General features: G+C 38.8%; 2 protein-coding genes across 2 annotated transcripts in view; one reads left to right on the top strand and one right to left on the bottom strand.

Moving 5' to 3' along the window:
- LOC140503288 (uncharacterized) overlaps positions 1-23861 on the bottom strand; it is a 256515-nt gene that overhangs the window by 202371 nt on the left and 30283 nt on the right.
- LOC140503291 (uncharacterized) lies at positions 423-19038 on the top strand. Its single transcript, XM_072607155.1, has 4 exons — positions 423-698; positions 5113-5236; positions 5788-5886; positions 13968-19038. Exons 1-4 carry the CDS (start codon positions 525-527, stop codon positions 15575-15577), a joined length of 2007 nt encoding a protein of 668 aa, XP_072463256.1. The 5' UTR covers positions 423-524; the 3' UTR covers positions 15578-19038.

The raw sequence follows: 23861 nt of genomic DNA, 5'->3' as shown, positions 1-23861 counted from the left end.
GTCTTTTCTAAACCAGGATGGGAGGGAAGGGCGGTGCCCAGGAGATGGCCACCTCCAAAGCCTTGGGTTAAGCTCTGCTGGCATCTGGGTGGTATAAAGGGACTTCATCGTGAACGTGCCCAGTGGATCAGGGTATAGAGACCAATTAGCCGAGCCAAGGCGAAGCTCTCATCCCCTTAAGGCACTTGCCCCTCCCTCCTTTGGCTTTTCTTCCTTCACCTCCCAGCCAGTTTAAGGGACAGCTCCAACACACGTGCCGGAAGCAACTACCTCCTTCAGTGAGGCCATCATTTTGGGCATGCGCAGAGAGCGTCCCTGTTCCCCGCACTACATTTCCCAGAAGATCGCGGGGTTTACTTTTGTAAGATTTCATGCTGCCGGCCAATTGAACAGAACTGAGCATGCGCGGCCGGAAGTTAACCTGTTGCGTCCGGAAGAGGTATAGGTCTCCTGCTCCCTGAGGTTTGGGCGGTCTGTGTTCCGTCTGGCCTTGCCCCTCCACCCTGCAGGCTCTCCTGCTGGGGATGGCAGCACAGCCCTATGCCCGGCCAGCCTCGGAGCCCTGTGGGGCAAGCGCGGGGACAGGCGGGGCCGGGGCGGAAGGTCCCCCGGGGCTGGGGGCTGCAGAGGGGCCTCTCGGGGCCCGCGCCCGGGCAGAGGGCGAGGTGGAGGCAGCCTGGCCAGCCCCGGCCTGCCAGGTGAGGGGATCCCCGGGAGGGTGGGCAGCGCCCCGAGGATGAAGGGAACCCTCCCACGCACTCGGTCATTCGCTCGTTAGTTCGCTCAGGGGTTCACGGGGTCATTGATTCCTGTAATCGCTCTTCATTCCGCCCGACTTTCACTTGTTGGGCCCCTGGGACGTCAGCTTCACTGTGTATGACGTCAGCGCCACCGTGCATGACGTCAGCCTCACCGTGCATGACGTCAGCCTCACTGTGCAGGACGTCGGCCTCACTGTGCAGGACATAAACTTCACCGTGTATGACGTCAGCAGGTCGGAAGACAGCACCAAACGTCATTGGAGAACCGACCCCACGGCCTCACCTGAATGTGTTAAACGTGCATTGTGTTTTATCGCCTTTGGAAAAAAAGGATTACATTTCGGTACCTTTCGCTTCTCCATCATCTCCATTCCCCAACACCAGCCTTCCTCTGCTCCTTGATCACCATCCCTAACACACGTGAGGGAGAGGCTGACTGACACACCGACAGGGTCAGATATGGGCAGAGACCCACACCCACAAAGCGCTGACCTGGAGGTGCTTTCTAGGTTTTGTTCTGTTTTCCCAGCATGGAGTTTGAATCGCCTTGTTTTCAGCATTGGTGTAGGAATTATACATGCCGTTTTGCTTCCCTCTGCATGGTTCAGAGAAGTCTTTCACCCTAGTCTAGTCGTCATACTTAGCATTTTTATGGATGAATACTCTCTTACATTCCTGTACTTCCCCCAATCCATGGGTATTTACTTACTCAAGCTCTTTGATAGCACAGAAAGTGCTACTTCAGATGTTGTGATGTTTTGTTCCTCCAAATGAATTTTGTCACTTTGTCTAGCTCTGTGAAGTATTCCTCTGAGTGGGGAGTGGGAAGATGACAAGCATTTATTAAGCACCAGGCACTGTGCTAAGCATTTAACAAATATCCTATTTGATCTTTACAACAACTCAAGGAGATAGGTGCTGTTATTGTTCCCATTTTACAGTTGAGAAAACAGGCAGAATTTTAAAAAATTCCTTATTCAGTTCATTAAATGCCACTTTTTAAATTTTGTTAATGTATGTTCTCAGGGATAGAATTTTTCCTCTTGATAACAGCCTTAGCTGTATCCCATTTGGTAAATTGCTTGATTACGTTCTTTCATGTTTTTTGTTGTTGTTCAGTCATTTCAGTTGTGTCTGATTCTTCATGATCCTATTAGGGTTTTCTTGGCAGAGATATTGGAATGGTTTGTTATTTCCTTTGGTAGCTCATTTTACAGATCAAGACCTGAGGCAAACAGAATTTAGTGACTTGCCCAGGGTCACACAGCTAGTAAGTTTGTGAGGTCAAATTTGAACTCAAGAAGATGAGTCGTCCTGACTTCAGGCCCAGCACTCTATCCACTCTGCTACCTAGGTGCCCTGTCTTTCATGTAGTTATTGCTTTGATTTGTTTTGTGACCCACTTACCGTGCAGAACATCATTATTAACTCTCCATTTATGTCTGTGCCATTTCTTCTCCACTCAATGTTAATTACTATTTATTAAATTATCTTATGTAGAGAATAGTTTCTTCAAGTATAAACAACACTATAGTTTCTCTATGTCATAGTCTGTTTTCTGTGGAGATGCCATGTAATGCTGAGAAAAATATATATTCTTTAATATTTTCATTCAGTAATTGTCTTCTAAATTCTGTACCATTCTGCTTAGTCTTTTATTTTTCTTTTTTGTGTTAGGTTTGCCCACCTTTGAGAAAGTAATTTACTATTATGTGTTACTATCGATATCTTTTGCAGTTCATGTAACTATGAATTTAGATCCTCTATGATTTGGTGCATACATATTTGGTACTGATGTATTGGTTAATTTTCTGTGGTTCCTTTAAGCATAATTTCTTTATCTCTTGATAGTGTTAACCATGTATTTCTTTTTTTTTTGTTTTTCAAATATTAAAAATGAGTTGGTAGAGGCATAGAGAGTTATATTTCTTCTAAGAAATTAGATTTTGATGAGTTAGAATAAAAAAAAGAATTCATAGAAGTTGGTTTTAGTTGTCACTCAAGTGCTGTATTCTAAGATTTTGGTGTGGGCTAAAATGACTGGGGAGAGTTTCATGGTGTAAGTGAAATTTTAGTTGGTATTGAAGATTGGGTAGAATTTGATTGGTTCTGTTGGTGGGAGAAAGGGATTTAAGGTAGGAGAGGAACTTTATGTGTAGGGACTTTGTTCAGAGGCAGTGTGATGTGGTGGGAAAAAACCCCACTAGATTCTGGATCAGAGGACCTTGGTCAGAATCCATGTTTGCTTAATGAGGTATGTGACCCCTCATGAATCATTTAACCTCACTGTGTCTCATTTTCGTAGTTTGACTCATATATGTGTGTATATATTGGGGAAGGAGGGGATAAGAAAGCCAGAAGGGAAGCTGAATGCCCTTTTCTTCAATCTTTCATGACATACCTGCGAGTCAGCATGGAGGCTGAGCTGGCTATACAACGCAGTTATTTGTTAGCCAGTAACAAGACATATGTTGGGATTAATCTAGATTGTAAGGAGTTATGAATAATAAGAAACTTTTTATTTCTGAGTCAGCAAAGTTGGAAACATTTCACCTGGAAATGGTAAACAAAAAAATGACCTGTCTGAAAGGAAATGTCTACTTCAGTAATTTTTTAAGTCATGTCCAATTCTTGATGACCCCGTTTGGGGTTAATAGTGGCATGGTTTGCCATTTCCTTCTCCAGCTTATTTTGTTGATGAGAAAACTGAGAGGGTGAAGTGACTTTCCCGGGATCACACAGCTAGTAAGTGTCTGAGGCCAGATTTGAACCAGGAAGTTGAGTCTTCCAGACTCTAGACCCAGCACTCTATCCACCATACCACTTAGATGCCTATTCTACCTTACCCCAATTTGGTTTACAACCTTCCTCTGGACTTCCCCTCCCCTCTCTCCTTCATCCTTATTTACCTGCTCCCACCTGGTTAAATTCTTACTATGCCTACTAACAATCTTTGACTTATCTACATATTGTTGAGTCTAGGGGTTGCAACAGGGCCTCACTGGAGCCCACAGCAGCATGTTTATATAGATCAAATACTATATATAGAACATGTTTGTATAGAACAAAGTAAATACTAGTTATTTCTGGGAAGGAGGATAGTAGCAGTTAAGGGGACCAGTAATAGCTTCATGTAAAAGGTTGTGCTTAAGGAAGAAAAATAAGAAATGTACACAGACAAGCAGAGCAGTGTTAGATGTATCAAGAAATATATTTAAAAATTCAACTTGTATATAGTAGAGATTTGTGGTTTCATATGTAGTCCTCTTTTTCTGTTCTTTTTATGGGGAAGTGTTCATTTGTTGGTGATTGTCAAGTTCACAGTAACAAAAAGAATCATTTTAAATGTGATGTTTGATCTGAGTAGGAGTAAAGGAAACTGGTAGTGTTGGTCCAGCAGGCAGAAAGAGAACCATAATAGGTATGTCATGTTAACCTGGGAAAACTTGACTATCCAGAAGAAAAGGGCTCTCAGGAGTACCAAACAATGTGGAAAGGCTGCAAATAGTGAGGACAGAGGAGAAACCATCGGATTCAGCCACAGGGAGAGAGTGCCAGTAATAGGGGATAGAGCAATTTCAGAAGTCACAGGATGGAAACCAGATGCATGGTTCTGAAGAGTGGACACAATGAATACTGACAGCTTTTTCTGTGATTCACTGGGAGGGCCAAGTCATGAGTTTTGTTGGGATAGGGATGTGCGTGTTTGCAGGCAAGAGGGAAAGTGAAAGGACGGGCCTTCTCCACCACCTGCCAGTCATTTGCCACACACAAGACTGGTAAGGCAACCTCACAGAAGTGTCTCTCCCTGAAGGAGACAGGATGCAACACATTGCTGGGCAAGCCAAGTCACTTGTTAGTTTTCTTTCATGCTTCCTGTGACCCAGTACAGTCATGCAACAGATTGAAGATTAGACCCCCATCTTTTCACTTCCCCCTCTTCATAGAGATTGTGTCATTATGAAGGAAAAGGAAGAAACAAGTTAGGTGTTCATTAGAAAGAATTACTTAGTAAGCAGAAAGATTGCTGTGCTGTACATACCAAAGAAGTCTAGAGAGTGTGATTGCTACTAGTTCTGTGAGTTCTAAGAGATGCTTATTATATTGTATGATTTGAAAGTTGAGGAGGAACCTGCTCCATGTGCTTGCACTCCCTTCAGAAGCTGATGTCTGAATAGTGTGGAGAAGCTCCATATCTACTTTTACTTAGTGAGATACATAACAGGCCCTCATGATTTCTTGGAATGCCAAAATTCTGAGTGAGAAGCCCTCCCCGAGCAACCTGCAAACTCCTTGTCTTGTTCAGGGGCTGTGCAAGAGGTGAGCAGAAATGTGTTTGCTGTTTCAACAGTTAATGACCTTCAGAGATGTCGCTGTGGACTTTACCCAAGAGGAGTGGGCTCACCTGGGCCCGGCTCAGAGGGACCTGTACAAGGATGTGATGCTGGAGAACTATCAGAACTTTATCTTCCTGGGTAAGGACTGTTTTCCCTCCATGTTTCCAAATCCATCTGTAAGGATGGAACTCGTGAGGGGTTTTTGCATGTACTTCACAGCTAACAAGACCGAAGAAATGTACTGAGTTTATTCTTGGTTTGCCAGTATGTTCAAGAATACTTTGAAAGTGGTTATTCCTAATCCCTTTCTGTTTAGAGACAAAGTGTTTCTGGGCCTAGATGAAAGGACTTTATTGTACAGTGGAAATCCATGGCATCATTATCCTGCTCCTGAGGTTGATCCTGTCCATTCTCTGTTCCCCTTAATCAGATGTTCTCTCCTAAAGCCCAAAGTCCAATACCAGTCATGGAATGAGTCAAGTAATTTTCTTTCTGAGCTGAAATAACTCCTTGGTTTCATTCTATACTTCCTGTGACCCCATACAGAGGGTTCCTTCAAAGATGCTTGGTTATCACCCCTAGGCCTTTCTAGGCTTCCTTCTCTCTTTCCCTGAAGATAAAGGGATGAGGATTGCATCTGAATTGACCCTTTGTACCCAGCACTTTCTCATTTCTTTTCCCATGAGCAGGATTTCCAATTTCCAAATCAGAGGTGATTTCCCAGCTAGAAATAGGTGAAGCACGATGGTTGATGTTGCTGAAAGAAGTTCCAAGAAGCTTCACTCCAGGTGAGTAAGTGGACCTTAGGAAGACAAGAATTTTGCAAGCTATAGCTAAACATTTGGGGACAGGACATCTGAATTATTAAACAATTGCTGTCATTAATCACTTCCAATTTTTTTCAATGGGATGTCTGTGACATGAGCTCCCTTGGTCACTCTCTTCAATTTAAAAAAAATTATTTTCCATTTAATATTACAGCTGCAAAAGGACTTCAAGATGATCTAGTCCAAGTCCCCCATTTTAGAGATCCAGACTGAAAACTTAGTGAAAATGCACAATTAGAGCAGAACTTGATCCCAGGTTGTCAGACCCCCCCCGATCTAATGTATGCATTTGGGACATACACCATGGACTTCCCCCTGCTCTCTGTGATATTCTTTTTAATTCTTCAGAGGCCATAGTATTCCATATTTCTTAGCCATGTAGCAACATTGGTAGAATGTTAAAAGATAGGCCTTTACTTTCATGAGAAGTATGTAGCTTCATAATTCCATGGAGGCATTCCAGCTTGCTCTCTTGAATCCTAGACCCAGTTCATTCTTCTGTACTATATGTTCCAAATATATATACTGATGAACAAGATCTAAAAAGTGCTTCTCTGTGTGAGATCAGCATTCTTCAGTGGATGGTCAGGCCAATTTTGAATGAGAGCTTGGCTTCATGGAGGCTCTAACAATGTTCTGGAACTTAACCTCACAGTGTCATTGACAAAGAAGAAGATAGGGAGAGCCTCACCATACACAAGGGAACCTCCCCTCTTCAACTTAGTCTCCATGCTAGATCTGTTCCATCGCAGTGGAAATAACGTTAGCAAGCATGAATCACTCTCTTTTATGCCTCACCAGATATTTATGACCAGAGGATCATCATATGGTGTCGTTTCTTTCTATATGCTTTTTCAAATTTCTTGGATGATTTCAATGGAAATTGATTATTGAAAATTCCTGTAAGATGATGTTTTGCCTAGCCCAATCAAATGCTTTTACATAATCAACAGTAAGCACAGGTGGGATCCTAAATTCTTCATATCAGCCAACTTTAAAGTGTTAAACATGTGATCCATCGTTGAATATTGCTAAATCTTGCTTGTTTTCTTTTAATTCATTCATCAACGACATCCTTAGCTAATGTAGATGACTAATTTATGTAAGTGGGAGAGTAGTTAAGTCAGTCAGTTGTAAAATTCCTACTATGTACCAGGCACTGCAAAAATAATTTCTACTCTCAAGGAACTCACAGTCTAATGGGGAGATAGCATATAAACAATTATCTACAAACACACACTGTATGTATGTACACAAATACATATGTATACCAATATGCATGCATACATAACACATACATAGAAATATAGAAGCAGTCTCAGAGATAAGGCACTACTACTGAGGGGGATTAGGAATGGCTTCTTGTAGAAAATGAATTTTTCTTTCACACTTGAAGGAAGCCATGAAGTGGAGTCAAGGAGGGAGAGAATTCTGGACCTTTGCAAACAGTGGGGAGATGGAGTGTCATGTGCAAAGAACAGCAAGGAAACCAGTCAGTGTATTGGAGTGTACATAAAGGGGAGTAAGAAGACTGGCTTAGAAAGTAGGGGCAGGTTATGAAGGGTTTCTAAAACCAAACATGATTTCATATTTGATCTTGGAGTCAATGGCAAGTCACTGGAGTTTATTGAATAAGGAAGTGACATGGTCAGACCTGCATATTAAATCACTTTGAGAAGCTGAGTAGAAGATAGACTGGAGTGGAGGAGAAACTTGAAGCAGGGAGACCAACCAGAAGACATTTAGGTGAATAGTTAGTGGTCTGTGTAAAGTTTGAGATTTTCCCCAAACCTTTGGTAATCTACTCCCTTGAAATACCTTGTATAGCATTCCCTCAGCAACCTCACATTGGTGTCACCTCCAGCAGTGTTCTGTGTATGCACTTGGTGCAGTCTAGCTGCTTTTCCTGCCCTCATTTGGTGCCATTTCTCACTCCCCTATAAGCAGATCCATAACTGATACTAAGGTCTAAATAGTGTGGTTCCATTGCCCTTGATAGATAAAACAATTTGTTATCATTTTTTTTTTTTACAAATCTTTTCTGTTATTGTTTGTTGTCTTACCATTTTCATCCATAAAGGCTCTTGGGATTAGTTACATGTCTTGTCATGCTTTCTTTAAACTGATTTTACCTTCCACTCTTTCTCTCTGCTTTATAAAATGATAATTTTTATCCCTTTTCATAAGATTTTCAAAATAATTTTGTAAGTTAACCCACTGTTACCTTTTCAGTAATCTCTCATTTGTCAGGCAAATCAGATACTTACTGATTAAGCTTCTTTTCTGGGCCCTTCTTGCCTACTGTTGTGGCAACTAACTTACCTTGATTAAAGTTATTAAGTTATAATAGTCAGTGTTGTGATTTGTGTTGTCCATTTCACACTTTTAATTTTTAGGTATTTGTTTAAATTGTTAAAAATTTAGCATTTGATTTCTCTCTACCACATCTTTTTCATCATTAGGCTTTTAATTCTGTTTTCAGTTGATGATACGATTGTTGTTGTTCAGTTATGTCCTACCCTTTGTGACTCCCTTGGGGGTTTTCTTGGCAGAGATACTAGAGTGGTTTGGCATTTCCTTCTCCAGTTCTTGTTACAAATGAGGAAACTGAGGCAAACAGAGTCAAGTGAGTTGCCCAGTGTCACGCAACTAGTAAGTGTCTGAGATCAGCTTTGAACTCAGGAAGATGAAGATGAGTCTTCCTGACTTCAGGCCTTGCGCTCTGTGCACTGTGGCGCTACCTCACTGCCTTCCAGTCTCTGCTTAAGTGCTGCACCACATGTGACACCTTTCCTCATCCCTCTTAATTGTCTGTGCCCTCCAAAAATGCTTTTGTTTCTGTTACGTATACACTGGTTATTGATTTGCTTCTATATTTATTTTTCCTAACCGTAGAAGGCCTTTTAATGCATTGAGACTGTTTGGGAACAAAGTGTTGCTGATATTCACGTCATTCAGATCAGAGACTTCTAATTAATTTACTAACCTTTCACTTTTCACTTCTTGATGCCTTCATCCACGTGTTCCAACTTTTCTGCCTCTTCAATGAACTAGTTCCATTGAAGTTTGGTATTTTACCAGAGTTCTGCCTTACCTTGTTGTGTCATTGCAGTGGGCCTGAATTCTAGACAACTGTTAACAGAAGAATGCTTAGTAAGTGCCTGTTAGTTGATTGATATTGATATTGGACCCAGTATTTCTTCCATATAGATTTGAGGCACTGATTGATCCTAGTTTTGCATTATAGAACTAACAGTAAGTCTGATATCTCTTCTAACAAGTTTGCTCTTCAAGTAAATGAAAATAATTTTTCTCAAAGCTAAACTTTCCCAGTTTTTTTCATTCATTCCTCATAAAAATCTCAAGGAGGCCAACAAATTGAATAAAGGTGAAACAAATTTGCAAAAAAAAGAGAAATTTCTAGATTATTCCATATTTCACTAGAGTTCCTATGGACACACTTCATTTTGTCGATGCCATATTTAAAAGACATGTGGTATACAGAACTGCACATAAATTCCAGATGTTGTTGGAATGGTGCAGACTAGTTAATCAGCTGTTTTGTGCGATCTAGTCACTTGCTATATATCCATTGTTTCAAGCTAAGATTCAGTCACCCTGAAAGATTGAGTTTTTGATACAGTGTGATATACTTGGTAGAGAGCTGGTCTCAGAGGCAGGAAGACTAGCCAGGAAGATTCCAGGCCTGCCTTTGACACCTATAGCCTTTGTGCCCTTGGGCAAGTCATTTAACCTCTTCTTGCTCAGGGTAATTATGAAGACTATAAGCTTTATTGAAGGCTCAGATCTTCATTAGTAGAGGAAGTTCCTGAAGGGGAACAGTCTGTACCAATAAAATTTCAAGGTCAGTCCCTGTCCCTAAAATTGATTTGAATTTTTTCATGGCCACAATAATTTGTTGAATTTGTGGCAAACTAAAGCAGAGATTTTGGACATGATCTGCTTTAAAACCAGGACTTCTTGACCTCTGATAATGCAATTAATATTTTAAACCTAAATCCAGAACATTACATTGATTTTCATTGAATTTTACTCTTTTTTATTTACACGTTTTCACCCTGCTGGTTCTTTGAAAATTTTTATGGATATTTTACTTTTACATTGCGTGTATTTCCCAGTATCTCCCCTTCTCTGTCTCTTAGAGAGCCATTTTATACCCGAAAGAGAGAGAAATAAGTCATTTTAGCAAAACTAACCATCACATTAGAGCTGCTGATGGAGGAGGTCTCATCACCATGCTGACTGATGACATTATAAATTCCTGTTATCCAACCACAACTGGACTGCCTTTGCAGCAGGGTAGCCTTTTATTCCTCTGTATTTGATTCTCTATCTAATTCTCCACAACAACTATTCTATACTTCCTTTTCCCTCCTTATCCTCTACAAATTTCCTCTTTTTCTCAGCTGAGGACCTTGCCTCTAACTTCACTGAAAAAAAAAATTTAGGTCATTTTCCAGATCTCTTCATTTCAAAACCAACTGACATCATCTCCCACTTTCTTGCTTTTTCCTGGTCTCTGACAGAGAAATAGCACTTTTGCCAGGTCAAGCCCTTCTACACATGCACTTGAATAAACCTTCCTACCATCCTATCAGATAATTGTCCTCCATCTCTCCTCCTTCTCTCAGCCAAACTCCTTGGAAAATTTGTCTCCAGTTACTGCTTGCATATCTCTCTTTCTGCTCAACTCTTTGGAGTTCAGCCTCTGACCACAGTCATTCACATGAAACTGCCCTCTCCAAGGTTATCATTTATCTCTTAATTGCCAGATCCAATGGTCTTTCCTCAATCCTAATCCTTCTTGACCTACCTGCTGCATTTGATACTGTTGTACATGTCCTCTAGAATACTTTCTCCTCTCTGGGATTTTGTGACATTAGTCTCCCCTGGTGTACTTCCTATCAGTCTGATTGCTCCTTCTTTGTCTCCTTTGTTGCCTAATCCACCAGCTAAATGTCCTAGAGACATCTTAAACCTCTATGTTTTCCCCAAAATCTTCTCTTCCAGAATTTGGCTTTTGTGAGCTTTATGGAACTTTGTTTGAGATGTTGAACTAAACACCTTAAAAACTCACTGTCTTTTCTCCTCAATCCTCCCCTCTTCCAAAGTTTTCACTAATTTGTTAAAGGAACCACCATTCATCCACAACCTCAGGTTCATAATCTTGGCAGTGTCGTAGATTCTGCCTCACTCCACAAGAGTTGCCAGATTCTGTTTTCTGGCTTCATGTCATGTCTTGTATCTGACCCCTTCTTTCCATTCATAGAGTGAGTGGAAATCTTAGTCTAGGCCCTAATCACCTTTGGCATAGATAATTATAATACCCTCCTAATTAGTCTCCTTGCTTCAAGTACTTCACCACTCCAGTCCATCCTACAAATAGCTACCCAGATGATTTTCTTTAAGTGCAGATCTGACCATATGACTCCCGTGACTTCCTATCATTTTTCCAGTACCTCTAGAAGAAAATATGCTCTCCTTTATATAGCTTTAGCCTCACACAACCTGCACCCAACCTATCTTTCTCGCCTCATTGAAAATTATTCCTCTTCTAGCACTCTGTAATCCAGTTAAACTGGTATTCTCCTTGTTCCTTATACAGGACACTCCAGCTTCTGTCTCCATGTCTTTATACTGGCCATCCTGATGTCGAGGGTGTACTCTTTTCCTCATAGAATCCTTCTTTTCCTTTAAGATGTGGCTCAGCTACCATTTACCAAAACAAGCTTTTCTCTAACTTATGTTTAACCACTTTGCATACTTTTATGTTTATATTACATATATTTATGTATGTACTTACCTATCTCTTTGGAATATAACATTTTAAAGTATAGATTATTTCTTTCCTTTTACTTTTATCTCCAATACCTAGCATAGTGCCAACCACATAGTAGATGCTTAATAAATTCTTGTTGATTGAGGCAAGTCCAATATTATATGTAGAGTTATACCTATAGTCCTATAGCTGTAGAAAAATGGATAACAAATGCATTCTCTTATCTCTCCTTTGGTGCCAAGCTTGATCATTATATTTCTTTGGTTCTGTTTACATTGATACTGTCATTGTGTATATTGCTTTCTTCAGTTTTAATATTTTTCTCTTTATTCTTCATACTCAATGATAGCACATTAATAGTAATAATAGCAAGTATTTATATAACGCTCTAATGTTTGTGAAGAACATTACATGTATTATCTCATTTGATCTTCACAGCAACCTTTGGAGTTAGTTAATATTATCCCCATTTTACAGAGAAGGGAAATGAAACTAAAAGAGGGCAAGTGATTTACTCAGGATTACACAGAAAATATCTGAAGTGAGATTTGAACTCAGGTCTTTCTGACTCCAGGTCCAGTGTACCATACAATATGTTCACTATATAATATACATAGAATATTCCACTAAATTCCTGTACCACAGGTTGTTTAAGCCATTTCCCAATCAATGGGCATGTTTTTCCCCCAGTTTTTTGGCACAACAAAAGTACAGCTATAAAATTTGGAGCTTTGGAATTATACTAAGAAAGTGACTAATGTATCCATAGTTTTTGACCTCTGACATCTCAGTGCTATACATATACTGCAGCAAAGTTTTGAATAAAAAAAAGCAGCATCCCATATCAACCAAAATATTTATAACAGAACTTTTTATAGTAACAAATAACTGGAAACAAAACAGATGCCCTTAGATGACCTTTTTGTGTTTAGGTTGTATATCCATTTGAAACTTATTAGATGTTGTGATATATATACCTCTGACCTAAACATCTTTTCCATTTTTCTCAGGAGTTTTCATTTAACAACAGTTAGTCAATAAGCACTTAGTAGTGCTAGGTTATGGTTTTTGGTTTATTATAAATTGATGAATGAAAATAGTTTCATCTCGGAAAGAGGTTCTTAACTCATTGCATGCCATGGACCCTTTAACCGTCTGGGGAAGACTATAAACTGCTTTTCAAAATGTTTGTTTTTCTACATTCATAATAAAAGAAATAACTAAATTTCAGTTAGAAGTTAGAGTAATTTTTTTACATACAAATTTACAGACCCTCTGTGAACAGCAGAGGTTGGGGAGAGTGGATCTAGCAATCCACAGATTCCTTGGGGATCAGCAGAAGGCAGATTGAGAACCTCTGATGTAGAGTTTTGACAAAAACGTGAGATATGGTCTGGCCAATTATAGAGAATCTCATTTAGGTTTCTAGTGGCCCATTAATAAAGAGCTCTTTGATTAAAATTATTCAGAGAGCCTAAATCCTCCTAGCTCTTCTATCATCCAAAAAATATTTTTTCTAAACATTGATATCCAATACCTTATTGAAATTTAAATACCAAATACTTACAGTATCTTTTAACTAATTAGATCAAATAAATGAGGTTAGTTTAACATTATTTCTTCATTTTCAAAATGTGCTGGGCTTTCATCAGTCCTTTCATTTCTGAGCATTCACAAACCATCCAGTTGAAAGTAAGATCATAAATCTAGATGGGACCTCAAAGGCCATCTACTCTAAACCCTTTATTTTACAGATGATTAAACTGAGACCCTGAGAGGTTAAGTAATTTGCCCAAATCTATACAAGTAGTAAGTTTCAGCGGTGGGATTTGAATCCATGTCCTCTGATTTCAGGGCCATAGCCTTTCCACTGTACTGCTGCCTCCTACGGCTGTTTAGCTTTGTTTTCAAGCAGAGATAAGAATTAGATTAGGATTAGAAAACTTTCATTGTCAGAACCAACTTGTTTTAGCTTTCTTAAAATTTAATAGTTTTCCCTCAGCTAACTAACAGCTTTTCTATTATGATATTTACAGATGCCTTAATATAGATGGGAATTCTTTTGTCCTGGCCGCTTAGTTATCCTAATCCCTTTAGTTCTTTAATTCCTGTTACTACTGATGACATTACTATTCAGTCTTTACAGATTAAATATCATTCTAATTTAAGTAATTTGTCATTTAGATAACAATACTTTCATAACAAAGAGAAAGAATTATTGATGAGATCGTATTTCTTTCAGGTCCCCTTTGTCAGGAGAGTATGTGTGAATCCAAGGACACAGCTCTAAAGGAGGGTAATTATTTGGGAGAAACATCCTTGAGAAGACTCACAATGAATACTAATGAATGTGGTAAAACCTTCCGGCAGATGGAACACCTTATTATACATCAGAGAATTCAGACTGGAGACAAATCCTATCAATGTAATGAATGTGAAAAAGCCTTCAGCTGTAACTCGGACCTTAATGTACATCAGAGAAATCAAACTGGAGAAAAATCCTATCAGTGTAACCAATGTGGGAAAACTTTCAATTATAACTCATACCTTACTGTACATGAAAGAATTCATACAGGATTAAAACCATATAAATGTACTGAATGTGGGAAAGCATTCAGAGAGAGGAGATACCTCACAATACATCTTAAAATTCATACTGGAGAGAAATCCTATAAATGTAATGAATGTGGAAAAGCCTTCAGCCAGAGGGGAAGCCTTAATTTACATCAGAAAATTCATACTGGAGAAAAATCCTATAAATGCATTGAATGTGGGAAAGCATTCATCTCCTACTCAGTCCTTACTATACACCAGAGAATTCATACTGGAGAAAAACCCTATAAATGTAATAATTGTGAGAAAGCCTTTAGACAAAGAGGACATCTTACTGATCATCAGAAGATGCATACTGGAGAGAAGTCCTATAAATGTAATGAATGTGGGAAAGCCTTCAGAGATAGGGGATACCTTATGATACATCAAAAAATCCATACTGGAGAGAAATCCTATTTATGTAATGTATGTGGGAAAGCCTTCAGAGAGAGAGGACACCTTACAATTCATCAGAAAATCCATACTGGAGAGAAATCCTATAAATGTAATGAATGTGGGAAAGCTTTCAGGCAGAAGGGGAATCTTGCTGTACATCAGAAAATTCATACTGGAGAAAAACCATTTAAATGTAACATATGTGGGAAAGCCTTCAGGGATAAGGGGTATCTTATTGTACATCAGAGAATTCATACTGGAGAAAAACCATTTAAGTGTAATGTGTGTGAAAAAGCTTTTACAGACAAGGGATACCTTACTATCCATCAGAAAACTCATACTGGAGAGAAATCATACAAATGTAATGTGTGTGGGAAAGCCTTTAGAGATAAGGGATACCTTGCCGTACATCATAGAATTCATACTGGAGAAAAACCATTTATATGTAATATATGTGGGAAAGCCTTCACAGACAAGGGTTACCTTACTATACACATGAAAGTTCACACTGGAGAAAAGTCTTATAAATGTAATGAATGCGGCAAAGCATTTAGCTCAAACTCAGGCCTTACTATGCATCATAGAATCCATACTGGAGAGAAACCCTATATATGTAATGAATGTGGAAAAGCCTTTAGACAGAGGGGAACCCTTAATGATCATCACAGAGTTCATACTGGAGAAAAATCCTATAAATGTAATGAATGTGGTAAAGCCTTCAAAGAGAAGAGATACCTTACTATACATCACAGAATCCACACTGGAGAGAAGTCTTATAAATGTTGTGAGTGTGGGAAAGCATTCAGGCAAAAGGGAAATCTTGCTGTACACCAGAGAATCCATATTGGAAAGGAACCTTTTTAGTTCAAAGAATATGAAAAAGATTTAGGTAAAAGTCATCGTTTATAATAAGATAACTTATGCTAGAGAGAAACTCATTCAGTTAGTGCATACTGTGCAAAATCATTCATCTAGAAAAGAAAAATGACCAAACACCAAATTATGGATTTTTTTAATGTGACTTTTAAAATCTATTCCAATCCTTTTTTAATTTTACAGATAGCAGAGCTGATGACTAGGAAAGTTAATTGAGTTGGTCATGATCATACAGATAGTAAATAGCAGACCTGGGAGTGGAGCTGATATCTTACTAAATACAGGTTTCCCCCACCACTACGCTGTACTGCCCCTATAATCTATAACTTATAAATTCAAAGAATGTAAGCAAGTCTTTATCAGCATGCCACATGCTACAGAAATAGCATGCATTACTCTAGGAATTTCAGAACTGGAAAGAATTTAAGAAGCTAACTCATCCAACCCATATATGAAAGAAATCTTATTGTATCATATACAAGGAATCACCCAGCCTTTGCTTACAGACATCCAGTGAGGGGTAAAATGCTACTTCCAAAGGTAGTCAGCATTCTTCAGGATAAGCTTGAGAGGGGGAAAGGTAGGAATGTGTGTGTGTAAACTGAAATGAATATGATGTAAAATAGATTAATTACACATATATGAGTTGAAGAGCAACTTCTGGGCTATGTTGATAAAAGGTATTTTCTCGCTGGGAATCCCTATGGCAGTGAAATCACTGATCTGCAAAAAACAAAACCAAAATATATCTTTACATCAAGTGAGATAACATGTAAAGCACTTTGCCAACCTTGAAGTGCTATATAAATGCTAGTTATTATTACATACATGAACATATATGTATATATATATTATATAAGATAACGCAGAACTAAACACAGTACTAATGATGTGGCCTTGCCATTACACAGTTAAGCATCATTCCATCCTTACTCTTAGAAGTTAATTTGTCAGTGCAGCACAGGATAGCATTAGGGTTTTTGGCTGTCCTATTTAATGGGTGACTAATTCCTATACCTCCTTTTGAATTGTGAAGTTGACTTTTTGATCCAAGCATAAGAAATTCTGTGTGTCCCTTATTAAAGTTAATCATCTTAACTTGAACCCTATGACCTATCAAGATCTTTTGAAATCTTGACAAAGTTATCCCATGTCTTAGCTATGATTACTAATATTGTATCATCAAATTTGATAAGGATGTCATCCATGCAATAGAAAGCAAATTTAAGAGCAGGGAATATATATGTAATGTTTATATGGCCAATGCTTATCAGATCAGTCTACCAACAAATGTTCCTTAAGTTTTTACTCTGGGTCAGGCAGGTTTTGTGCCAGGTGGTGGGGACACAAATACAAAGAATGAGATCATCTCTGCCTTCAAGCTTAGGTTGTGAGGGAGACAGCAAGGCAGTGGAGATGTGCATTTCAGGAGAAGAGGATGAGCAGTGTAAAAGCTTAGAAAAAGCAGATGGTGCATCATGTAAGAGGAAGAGAAAAGGCCGGTTTGGTGGAAAATGATGTGGAATGAGGTTTGTTGGAGGTTTATATTCTTACTGATTTGGTCATTAACTAGGACAGATCCTGGTCATTTTAGCTAAAGCAGATCTACATTCTGGGACTACTTGCAGCCATCACAGAGCTTGGGTACTATGTAGTATAACCCCGATGGTTATTTTCTATAGTGGTATAGTTGATTCAAAGTATCCTATCCCTAAAACTCTGTGACATGCACATGAGTACATAAAGGGTCTAGGGGAGTGTGGACTCAAATTTTACACGAAAACATTTCCCCTATTTGGTGCATTTTCTCTACTGGACTTTTTGTAGGGCCTTGAATATGCATTTCTTCACCAAATCTAGTCTGTCCTCTACAGAGGCTAAAAACAACTTCTTATCTCAAGGAGCTCACTGTCCAAAGGAAGAGACAACATGCAAAACGGCTATGAACAAATGAAGTAGGATAAATTGGAGATAGTCTGCAGAAGGAAGACACTAATGTTAAAAAACTACTGAGAAAGACTTCTGTAGAAAGTGGGATTTTAGCTGGAACTTAAGGAAAGTCAGCAGGCAGAGATGAGGGAGAAAATTCCAGATATGAGGGAATAACTATTGAAAATGCATGGAGTTAGGAGATCAAAATATCTATTCAAGAAACAAGGAAAGTAATGTTGCTGGAGTGAAGAGTGAGGTCCTGCTGGGCTAGGGAGTGGTGGCATGAAAGGAGACTGGTCAAGGCAGTCTCCTTTCCCCCAAATGACTCCTCAGGGTTTAACTGGAGACCTCCACTGTGAAAGCTGCTAGATGTTTAAATACCCGACTTTGTAGTTTGCTGTTTTCTACAAGCCCCTCAGAATGTAGATAAGCTACCCCCCCAAACCAGACTTCCTCAGAAAAGTTACTACAGTTCACTGAATACCTTTCAAACACGTGCACATTGATCAGATTTTTGGAACTTAGTCGAAAGTTTAGTAATTGAGGAATAATCTATATTATCTGGTTCAGGTCTTAGTGCATCTCCTCACAGTCTCTGTGGGATGAGATATTTTTCTAGGCTGAGGACCTGGTGACTGTTAACATATTTTATAACTTCATTCAAAAATAAAGGTTTTCCTTGGTAATTCTGTGTATTGAGGCCACTAGGTAGTGCAGAAGATAAGACCACTGGACCTAGTATCAGGAAGACCTGAGTTCAAATTCAGCCTCATACACTTAAGGAGCTCTCTGACCCTGGGAATGTCGACTTAACCTGTATCTTAAGTTCCTCACCTGTAAAATGGGGAGAATAATAGCATCTGCCTCCCAAGATGGTTGTGATGATTAAATGAGAATATTTGTAAGGTGCTTTACAAACCTTAAAGTGCTGTGTACATGCTAGCTTATCACCACCATTGTGTTTTATGAATTTAAAAACAATAGAAGTCTTTGGGCTTTACCATATTGCCAAAGGGATGTGATAAAGAATATGGATTTGCCTGACTTGGCAACCACCCTCCTCCCTCCCCCATACACACCTTTGCATTGACATAGATGGTTATCCCTTCCACATCATGACTTTTCACATATCATGGATGGAGATAAGAAATTAAATGAGAATTTGGGGGGAGTTCTGTGGAAGGCGCAAATGAGGCAAAAAAAGTTTAGAAACTCAGAAATGCCTTAAATATATAGTATTGTGTAATATCGACATATTTTATCTTTTAATACCATAACCATTCAGACTTCTCTGATACAAAGTGAGGGCCCAAAAGTTCTATTCAGATTTTCCAGATTGGGGGAGAAGGGTGGCTCAGGCCACTAACAGTACTTAATGCTTTTTGAATGAGTGAATGTTAAACAACAGGAGACAAAAATATTCCTGAGGTAGTCCATTGAAGACTTCTGTCAAGGTGGTACTGAATGTATTCCAGTAACTAAAAAGTGTAGTCTTCCATGACTTTTTGATGAAACCATACTGACTTTTAGTGGCTTTATTTGTTCATCACTTCCTTTTCTAGATATCACTAACCCATGGACAGTAATGGGGGCATAATCTATAGGGTTTCTAATGCAGGCTATAATAATACATTCTAGAATTTGGTCAGGCTCATGGCCTTTTAGTTTTTGGATGGTGTTCTTTTCTTATTGTTAGGACATTTGCCCTCCAGCCCCATGATTCCTCTCAGGCTACCTAGAGACAGCTCGGTGACACAGTGGATATAGTGCTGGGCCTGGAGTTACGATGATCTGCATCCACATCTGTCCTCAGACACTTACTTGTGTGACCTTGAGTAAGTCACGACATCCATCTACCTTAGTTGCCTCGGCTGTAAAATGGAGATAGTAACAGCACCTACCTTGCAACATATTGTGAGGAGCAGATATGAGAGTATTTGTAAAGCATGACACAGTACCTGACTGGTAGGACACACTGTGTAAATGCTTATCCTGCTTTCACCCCAAATTAGCCTTGTCCACAGTATTTCAGGTGTTATCAGTGGCTCATTAACACCTGGTAAATGAAAGAATGAAAGAGCATTTTAAACACCAAGTGCACTGCTAACAGGCACAGTGCTAGGTTCTGGGAACTCATTAGAAACCCAGGGCAAAGTGAAAATAGAATTTACCAATCATTCTTCAAGAGAAACCCAAATTGAAAACATCCCAGAATATAAAAGTCAAAATCCTTAGCTTCTGGGTTAAAGAAAAAACTTGCAAGAATCCAGAAAGTTCAAGTACCAGTCACAGAAGAATTTGCTGTAAATTACCTGATAGAGAGGAAATTCTGGAGCTCAATACTCTAAAAGGCTTACAACTAAGAATAATATACTTGAAAATTTTTAATTATCCTATGGGGGGAGGAAAGGGGAAGAGTGGATCTTTCCTTCTCCTGATTAAAAGATCAGGAATGGGTAAAGCTTTTAAACAAACATCAAAGACAAGAGAAACCTAGAAAGGTAACTACATGCAAGTAATCTGAAAGTAATGATCTTGGCTCTACTTTTTCCAGGCGGGAAGGGGGGTGGGTGGGGGGAAGGGGGCAGAGAAGAGAACTCTTCAGAATTCTTTAGAATTCAGTTATCTTCAAGACTTGCAGAGTAAAAAAGAAAGACAAACAGGATGATTGTGTGGTTTTGTTGATTTCTTTTAAAGAAGGGAGGGGAAGAATTATCAGGGAACAAGAGAGGAAGAAGATGGAAGAATTTACTATTCATTGGGGCATGCCAGAAGCAATGTACAGATATGGAGGTAGAACCTCTTCTCAGAACCAGGCCAAAAAGGTTTAAATACTCAAGAATTTGGTGTAGAAGTATGTTAGATTCAACAGAGAAATAGGCAGCAGCAGAAGAAAAGTCTAAAAAAGAGGGTGAAGTTGGGAGACAACACAAATTTCAACAATGGAGGGATAAGCATAGAGGATTTTTTTTTTAAGTTAGAACTTCTGGGTTGGGGAAAGAGGAAAGAGGACATTCTAATCACAGATTAGTGCCAATTTTGTTCTCCCCTCCACCTTTTTTTTTGTAAAGGGGTCAGGGGACACAACAAGATTCTGAAAGGAAGAACATAATCATAGTTGTGAATTGGAGGAACTTACCTAGAAAATGAGGGTAGCAATATGAATTAGAAATCAGACAATGTTAGATTTGCTAGAATAAGGAATCTAAGAAGTTGTTTACAGTAAATATCTAAAAGTACTCTTAAAATGAGCTGGAGCAGAATTTGATCTGACTAAAAAAGTGGCATTCATGATCTCAGACTGAAATGAAAAATAATCAGGGTTCTAAGAGATGAGGAAATGTATGCTTCAAGGCATGATAGATGAGATAGGGACTAGATCTGTGAATTCATTGTTAAAGGAAACTCCAAAACAGGGAAACTACTTATTCAGGTAGAGACCAATGAAAATTAGAGAATTTCTTATAGTGCTTGGGCAATTAAGTTATTTGCTCAGCTAGAATGCCAGGGACAAGTCATCTATGCAGCTCCTTCCTAGCCTTGAGAACATCTTTCTATTCATTATACTATGCTGTGTGCCAAGTAGTATAATTGAGCCACTCAGAGAAATAGACTGCAATACTATGATTGTGTGGGACCTCAATATTCACCTTTCAGATCTAGACAAATCTAATAAAAATATAAGGAGTTATGGACCTAAATAGACTTTTACAAAAGATAGGCCTCTGGTGATTCTTGAATGAGCATGGGAAATGGAGACTAGATAAAATAAAGTATCTAGGTGATGCAATGGATAGAACAGTGGATCTGGATTCAGGAAGACCTGAGTTCAAATATGGCCTCAGACACTAGCTTTGTGACCCTAAGTAAATCACAATCTCTGCTTGTCTCAATTTCCTTGTTAATATGGAGGATAATAACACCAAACCCCTAGGGCTTTGAGGATAAAAATGAGAAAGTATATGTAAAAACCGACATGCATCTAATGGAAGAATACTAAAATCCTTTCCAATATGATCAGATAAGCCTTTGCCACATGTAGTCTTCTAAGCAAAACATAGTATTCTCAAGAAAATTAGCCAAGCAAAGAGAGGGAGGATATAGGAGAAGCTAATGGGGATGGTCAGATAAAGTGAATTCCTGTTTGTTTTTTAGGATGGGGGAGACAAGGGCATGTCTGTAGGTACTAGGAAAGCTGCCAGTAGAGACATTTAGTGGGAGAAGGGATAATGGAGGGGACAATCTATTGGAGAAGATAGGAATGGGATCACTTGTGCGTGTACAGGGTTTATCTTGGCAAGGAAAAGAGCCATTTCATGAAGGAGGAGATAGTGATGGAAAGCATCTTAGTGATATGAAAAGACAAGGGAGAGGAGGGAGTTTTTTGAGAAGGAAGGATTGAACTTTATACACATATACATATTATTTATATATATAATATATATGTAACATAATATATAATATATAGAATATATAAATTATATGTGTATATATATATATATATATATATATATATATATATATATATATATATATAAATACACACACACACACACACACACACACACACACACACATACATATATATGAGGGGCAGCTAGGTCGCACAGTGGATAGAACACCAGGCCTGGAGTCAGGAAGCCTGATTGCAAATTCAGCCTCAGACCCATACTGGCTGTGTGACCCTAGCTAAATCATTTAGCAATTTTAACCTGTTTTCTCATCTGTAAAATGAACAAGAGAGAAAATGGCATGCATGTGTCTAACAGGAGACCCACCACTGTCACCAAATTAATTCTTATCCTAAGGTATGGGATTAATATTCAGTATGTATAAATAAAACTGCTTCTATCTATAGCTAAATGCACAAGAAAATTACACATACAAGAGATTTACGTTTCAATTAAAGAAGGTATTTTGTAATGTGTAATTGATCATAACTTGTAATTAATTCTTTGTGAATAAATCTAGGATAGAGATTTTAAATAAACAAACAACTGGTTTGTTTAAATAAACAGCAGGTTCTGTTAGAGTTACGACCAGAGTCTCTTACTAAAAGTTTAGTGTCTCTGGAGGGTTGATGAGGGTGTGGTGTTCTACATAGATCTGTGGTGTTCTACATAGGTCTGGTGGAGATCCATCAAACATGGCTTATGACTTTCCAAAGTGTATCCTGTTTCTTGGATTACTGATTCAGGCCAGCTTTTCCCAGTGGTTGTATAGAATGTTACTAAGTTTGTTTGTAGAAAGACAAACAAAATTAGTCAGAATATGAGTATATGAATATTATTTCTCTCAAAGCTTGTGCAGCATGCATATAGAGATATGCATGGGAGCTCACTGTGAGACAATGAACTAACTCAAAGATGGACAAAGCAGACCTTTTATCTTTAGAGCAATTCCCTCTCACCCCTCCCTTCCTCCCTGACTCAGGATGCCTATGTCAGCCAGAATTATAGTTTCTATATAGTTGACCATGATATGAGAAAGGAATTTCTCAAGTGAATAGGTTGTATATACAATAAGACAAGACATTTGACAAAGGGTCAATTGAAATTAGAATTCCAGGATATCTGTGTTTCTTTTACCATTAACCTGACATAACATAGTATATGTCCATAAAATACTTAAGAAAAGTCCCATTATTCAAGGTAGTGTCTGGTCAAGGTGCCTTTTGATAGTCCTTAACAGAAAACTGTATTGACACAGGAAGGGGCAGTTTGAGTTCACTCAGAGAACAGATCATGTCTATTATGCTAGAGCATGCAAAACATTATGGTAGATTAAGCTCAGAGTGGGCCACAATATCTCTCCTGGTTGGCCAATCCAGGTTTTAGGCCTTTCTCAGATTTGGGGGGTTCAAACTGGCTTGAGGAGGAGTCTACAACTGCTATATGAAAGGCAGCACCCCAAATAAGTGATATATCAGACATAGATCTACACCAATTAAATTTAACTCTCCCAGAAATATAACTAAACTTACCAATGTAGAATTTGCCTGCTGATGATTCAAGAAATACTGAGTTAGAAACTGGTTGACTGTTGGTGCTGCGAGGTCAAAAACAAGCACTTTCAAGATCAGGTGCTCCATTCTCAAGACCTGCTTTTTAGTGTGTCTCATCTGTGACATACACAAACTCAGTCACATCTGATGGGTAAAATTTGCCAAACTTTGAGGCTAAGGGCATGGCAGCAGTCTCAACCAGCTAAAGTTTCCCCCACAGTACTAACATTGAGGAGAGAAATATATGTAGTAAGGTGATGCACTGGAAAGAACACCAGGTCTGGAGTCAGGAAGTCCTGAGTTCAAATCCAGCCTCATACACTTACTAACTGTGTG

The sequence above is a fragment of the Notamacropus eugenii genome, chromosome 5 (genome assembly GCF_028372415.1).
Source record: "Notamacropus eugenii isolate mMacEug1 chromosome 5, mMacEug1.pri_v2, whole genome shotgun sequence".
Taxonomy (NCBI): domain Eukaryota; kingdom Metazoa; phylum Chordata; class Mammalia; order Diprotodontia; family Macropodidae; genus Notamacropus; species Notamacropus eugenii.
Note: the sequence above shows the minus strand (reverse complement) of the source record. Positions and strands in the feature narration are given on the sequence as shown.

What these genes read in the sequence shown, in the direction of transcription:
- LOC140503291 (XM_072607155.1), top strand. Translation starts at nt 525, where the DNA reads ATGGCAGCACAGCCCTATGCCCGGCCAGCCTCGGAGCCCTGTGGGGCA. An exon ending in GGCCAGCCCCGGCCTGCCAG is followed by an intron (nt 699 to 5,112) that starts GTGAGGGGATCC and finishes CTGTTTCAACAG; the next exon opens with TTAATGACCTTCAGAGATGT. An exon ending in TCCAAGAAGCTTCACTCCAG is followed by an intron (nt 5,887 to 13,967) that starts GTGAGTAAGTGG and finishes TATTTCTTTCAG; the next exon opens with GTCCCCTTTGTCAGGAGAGT.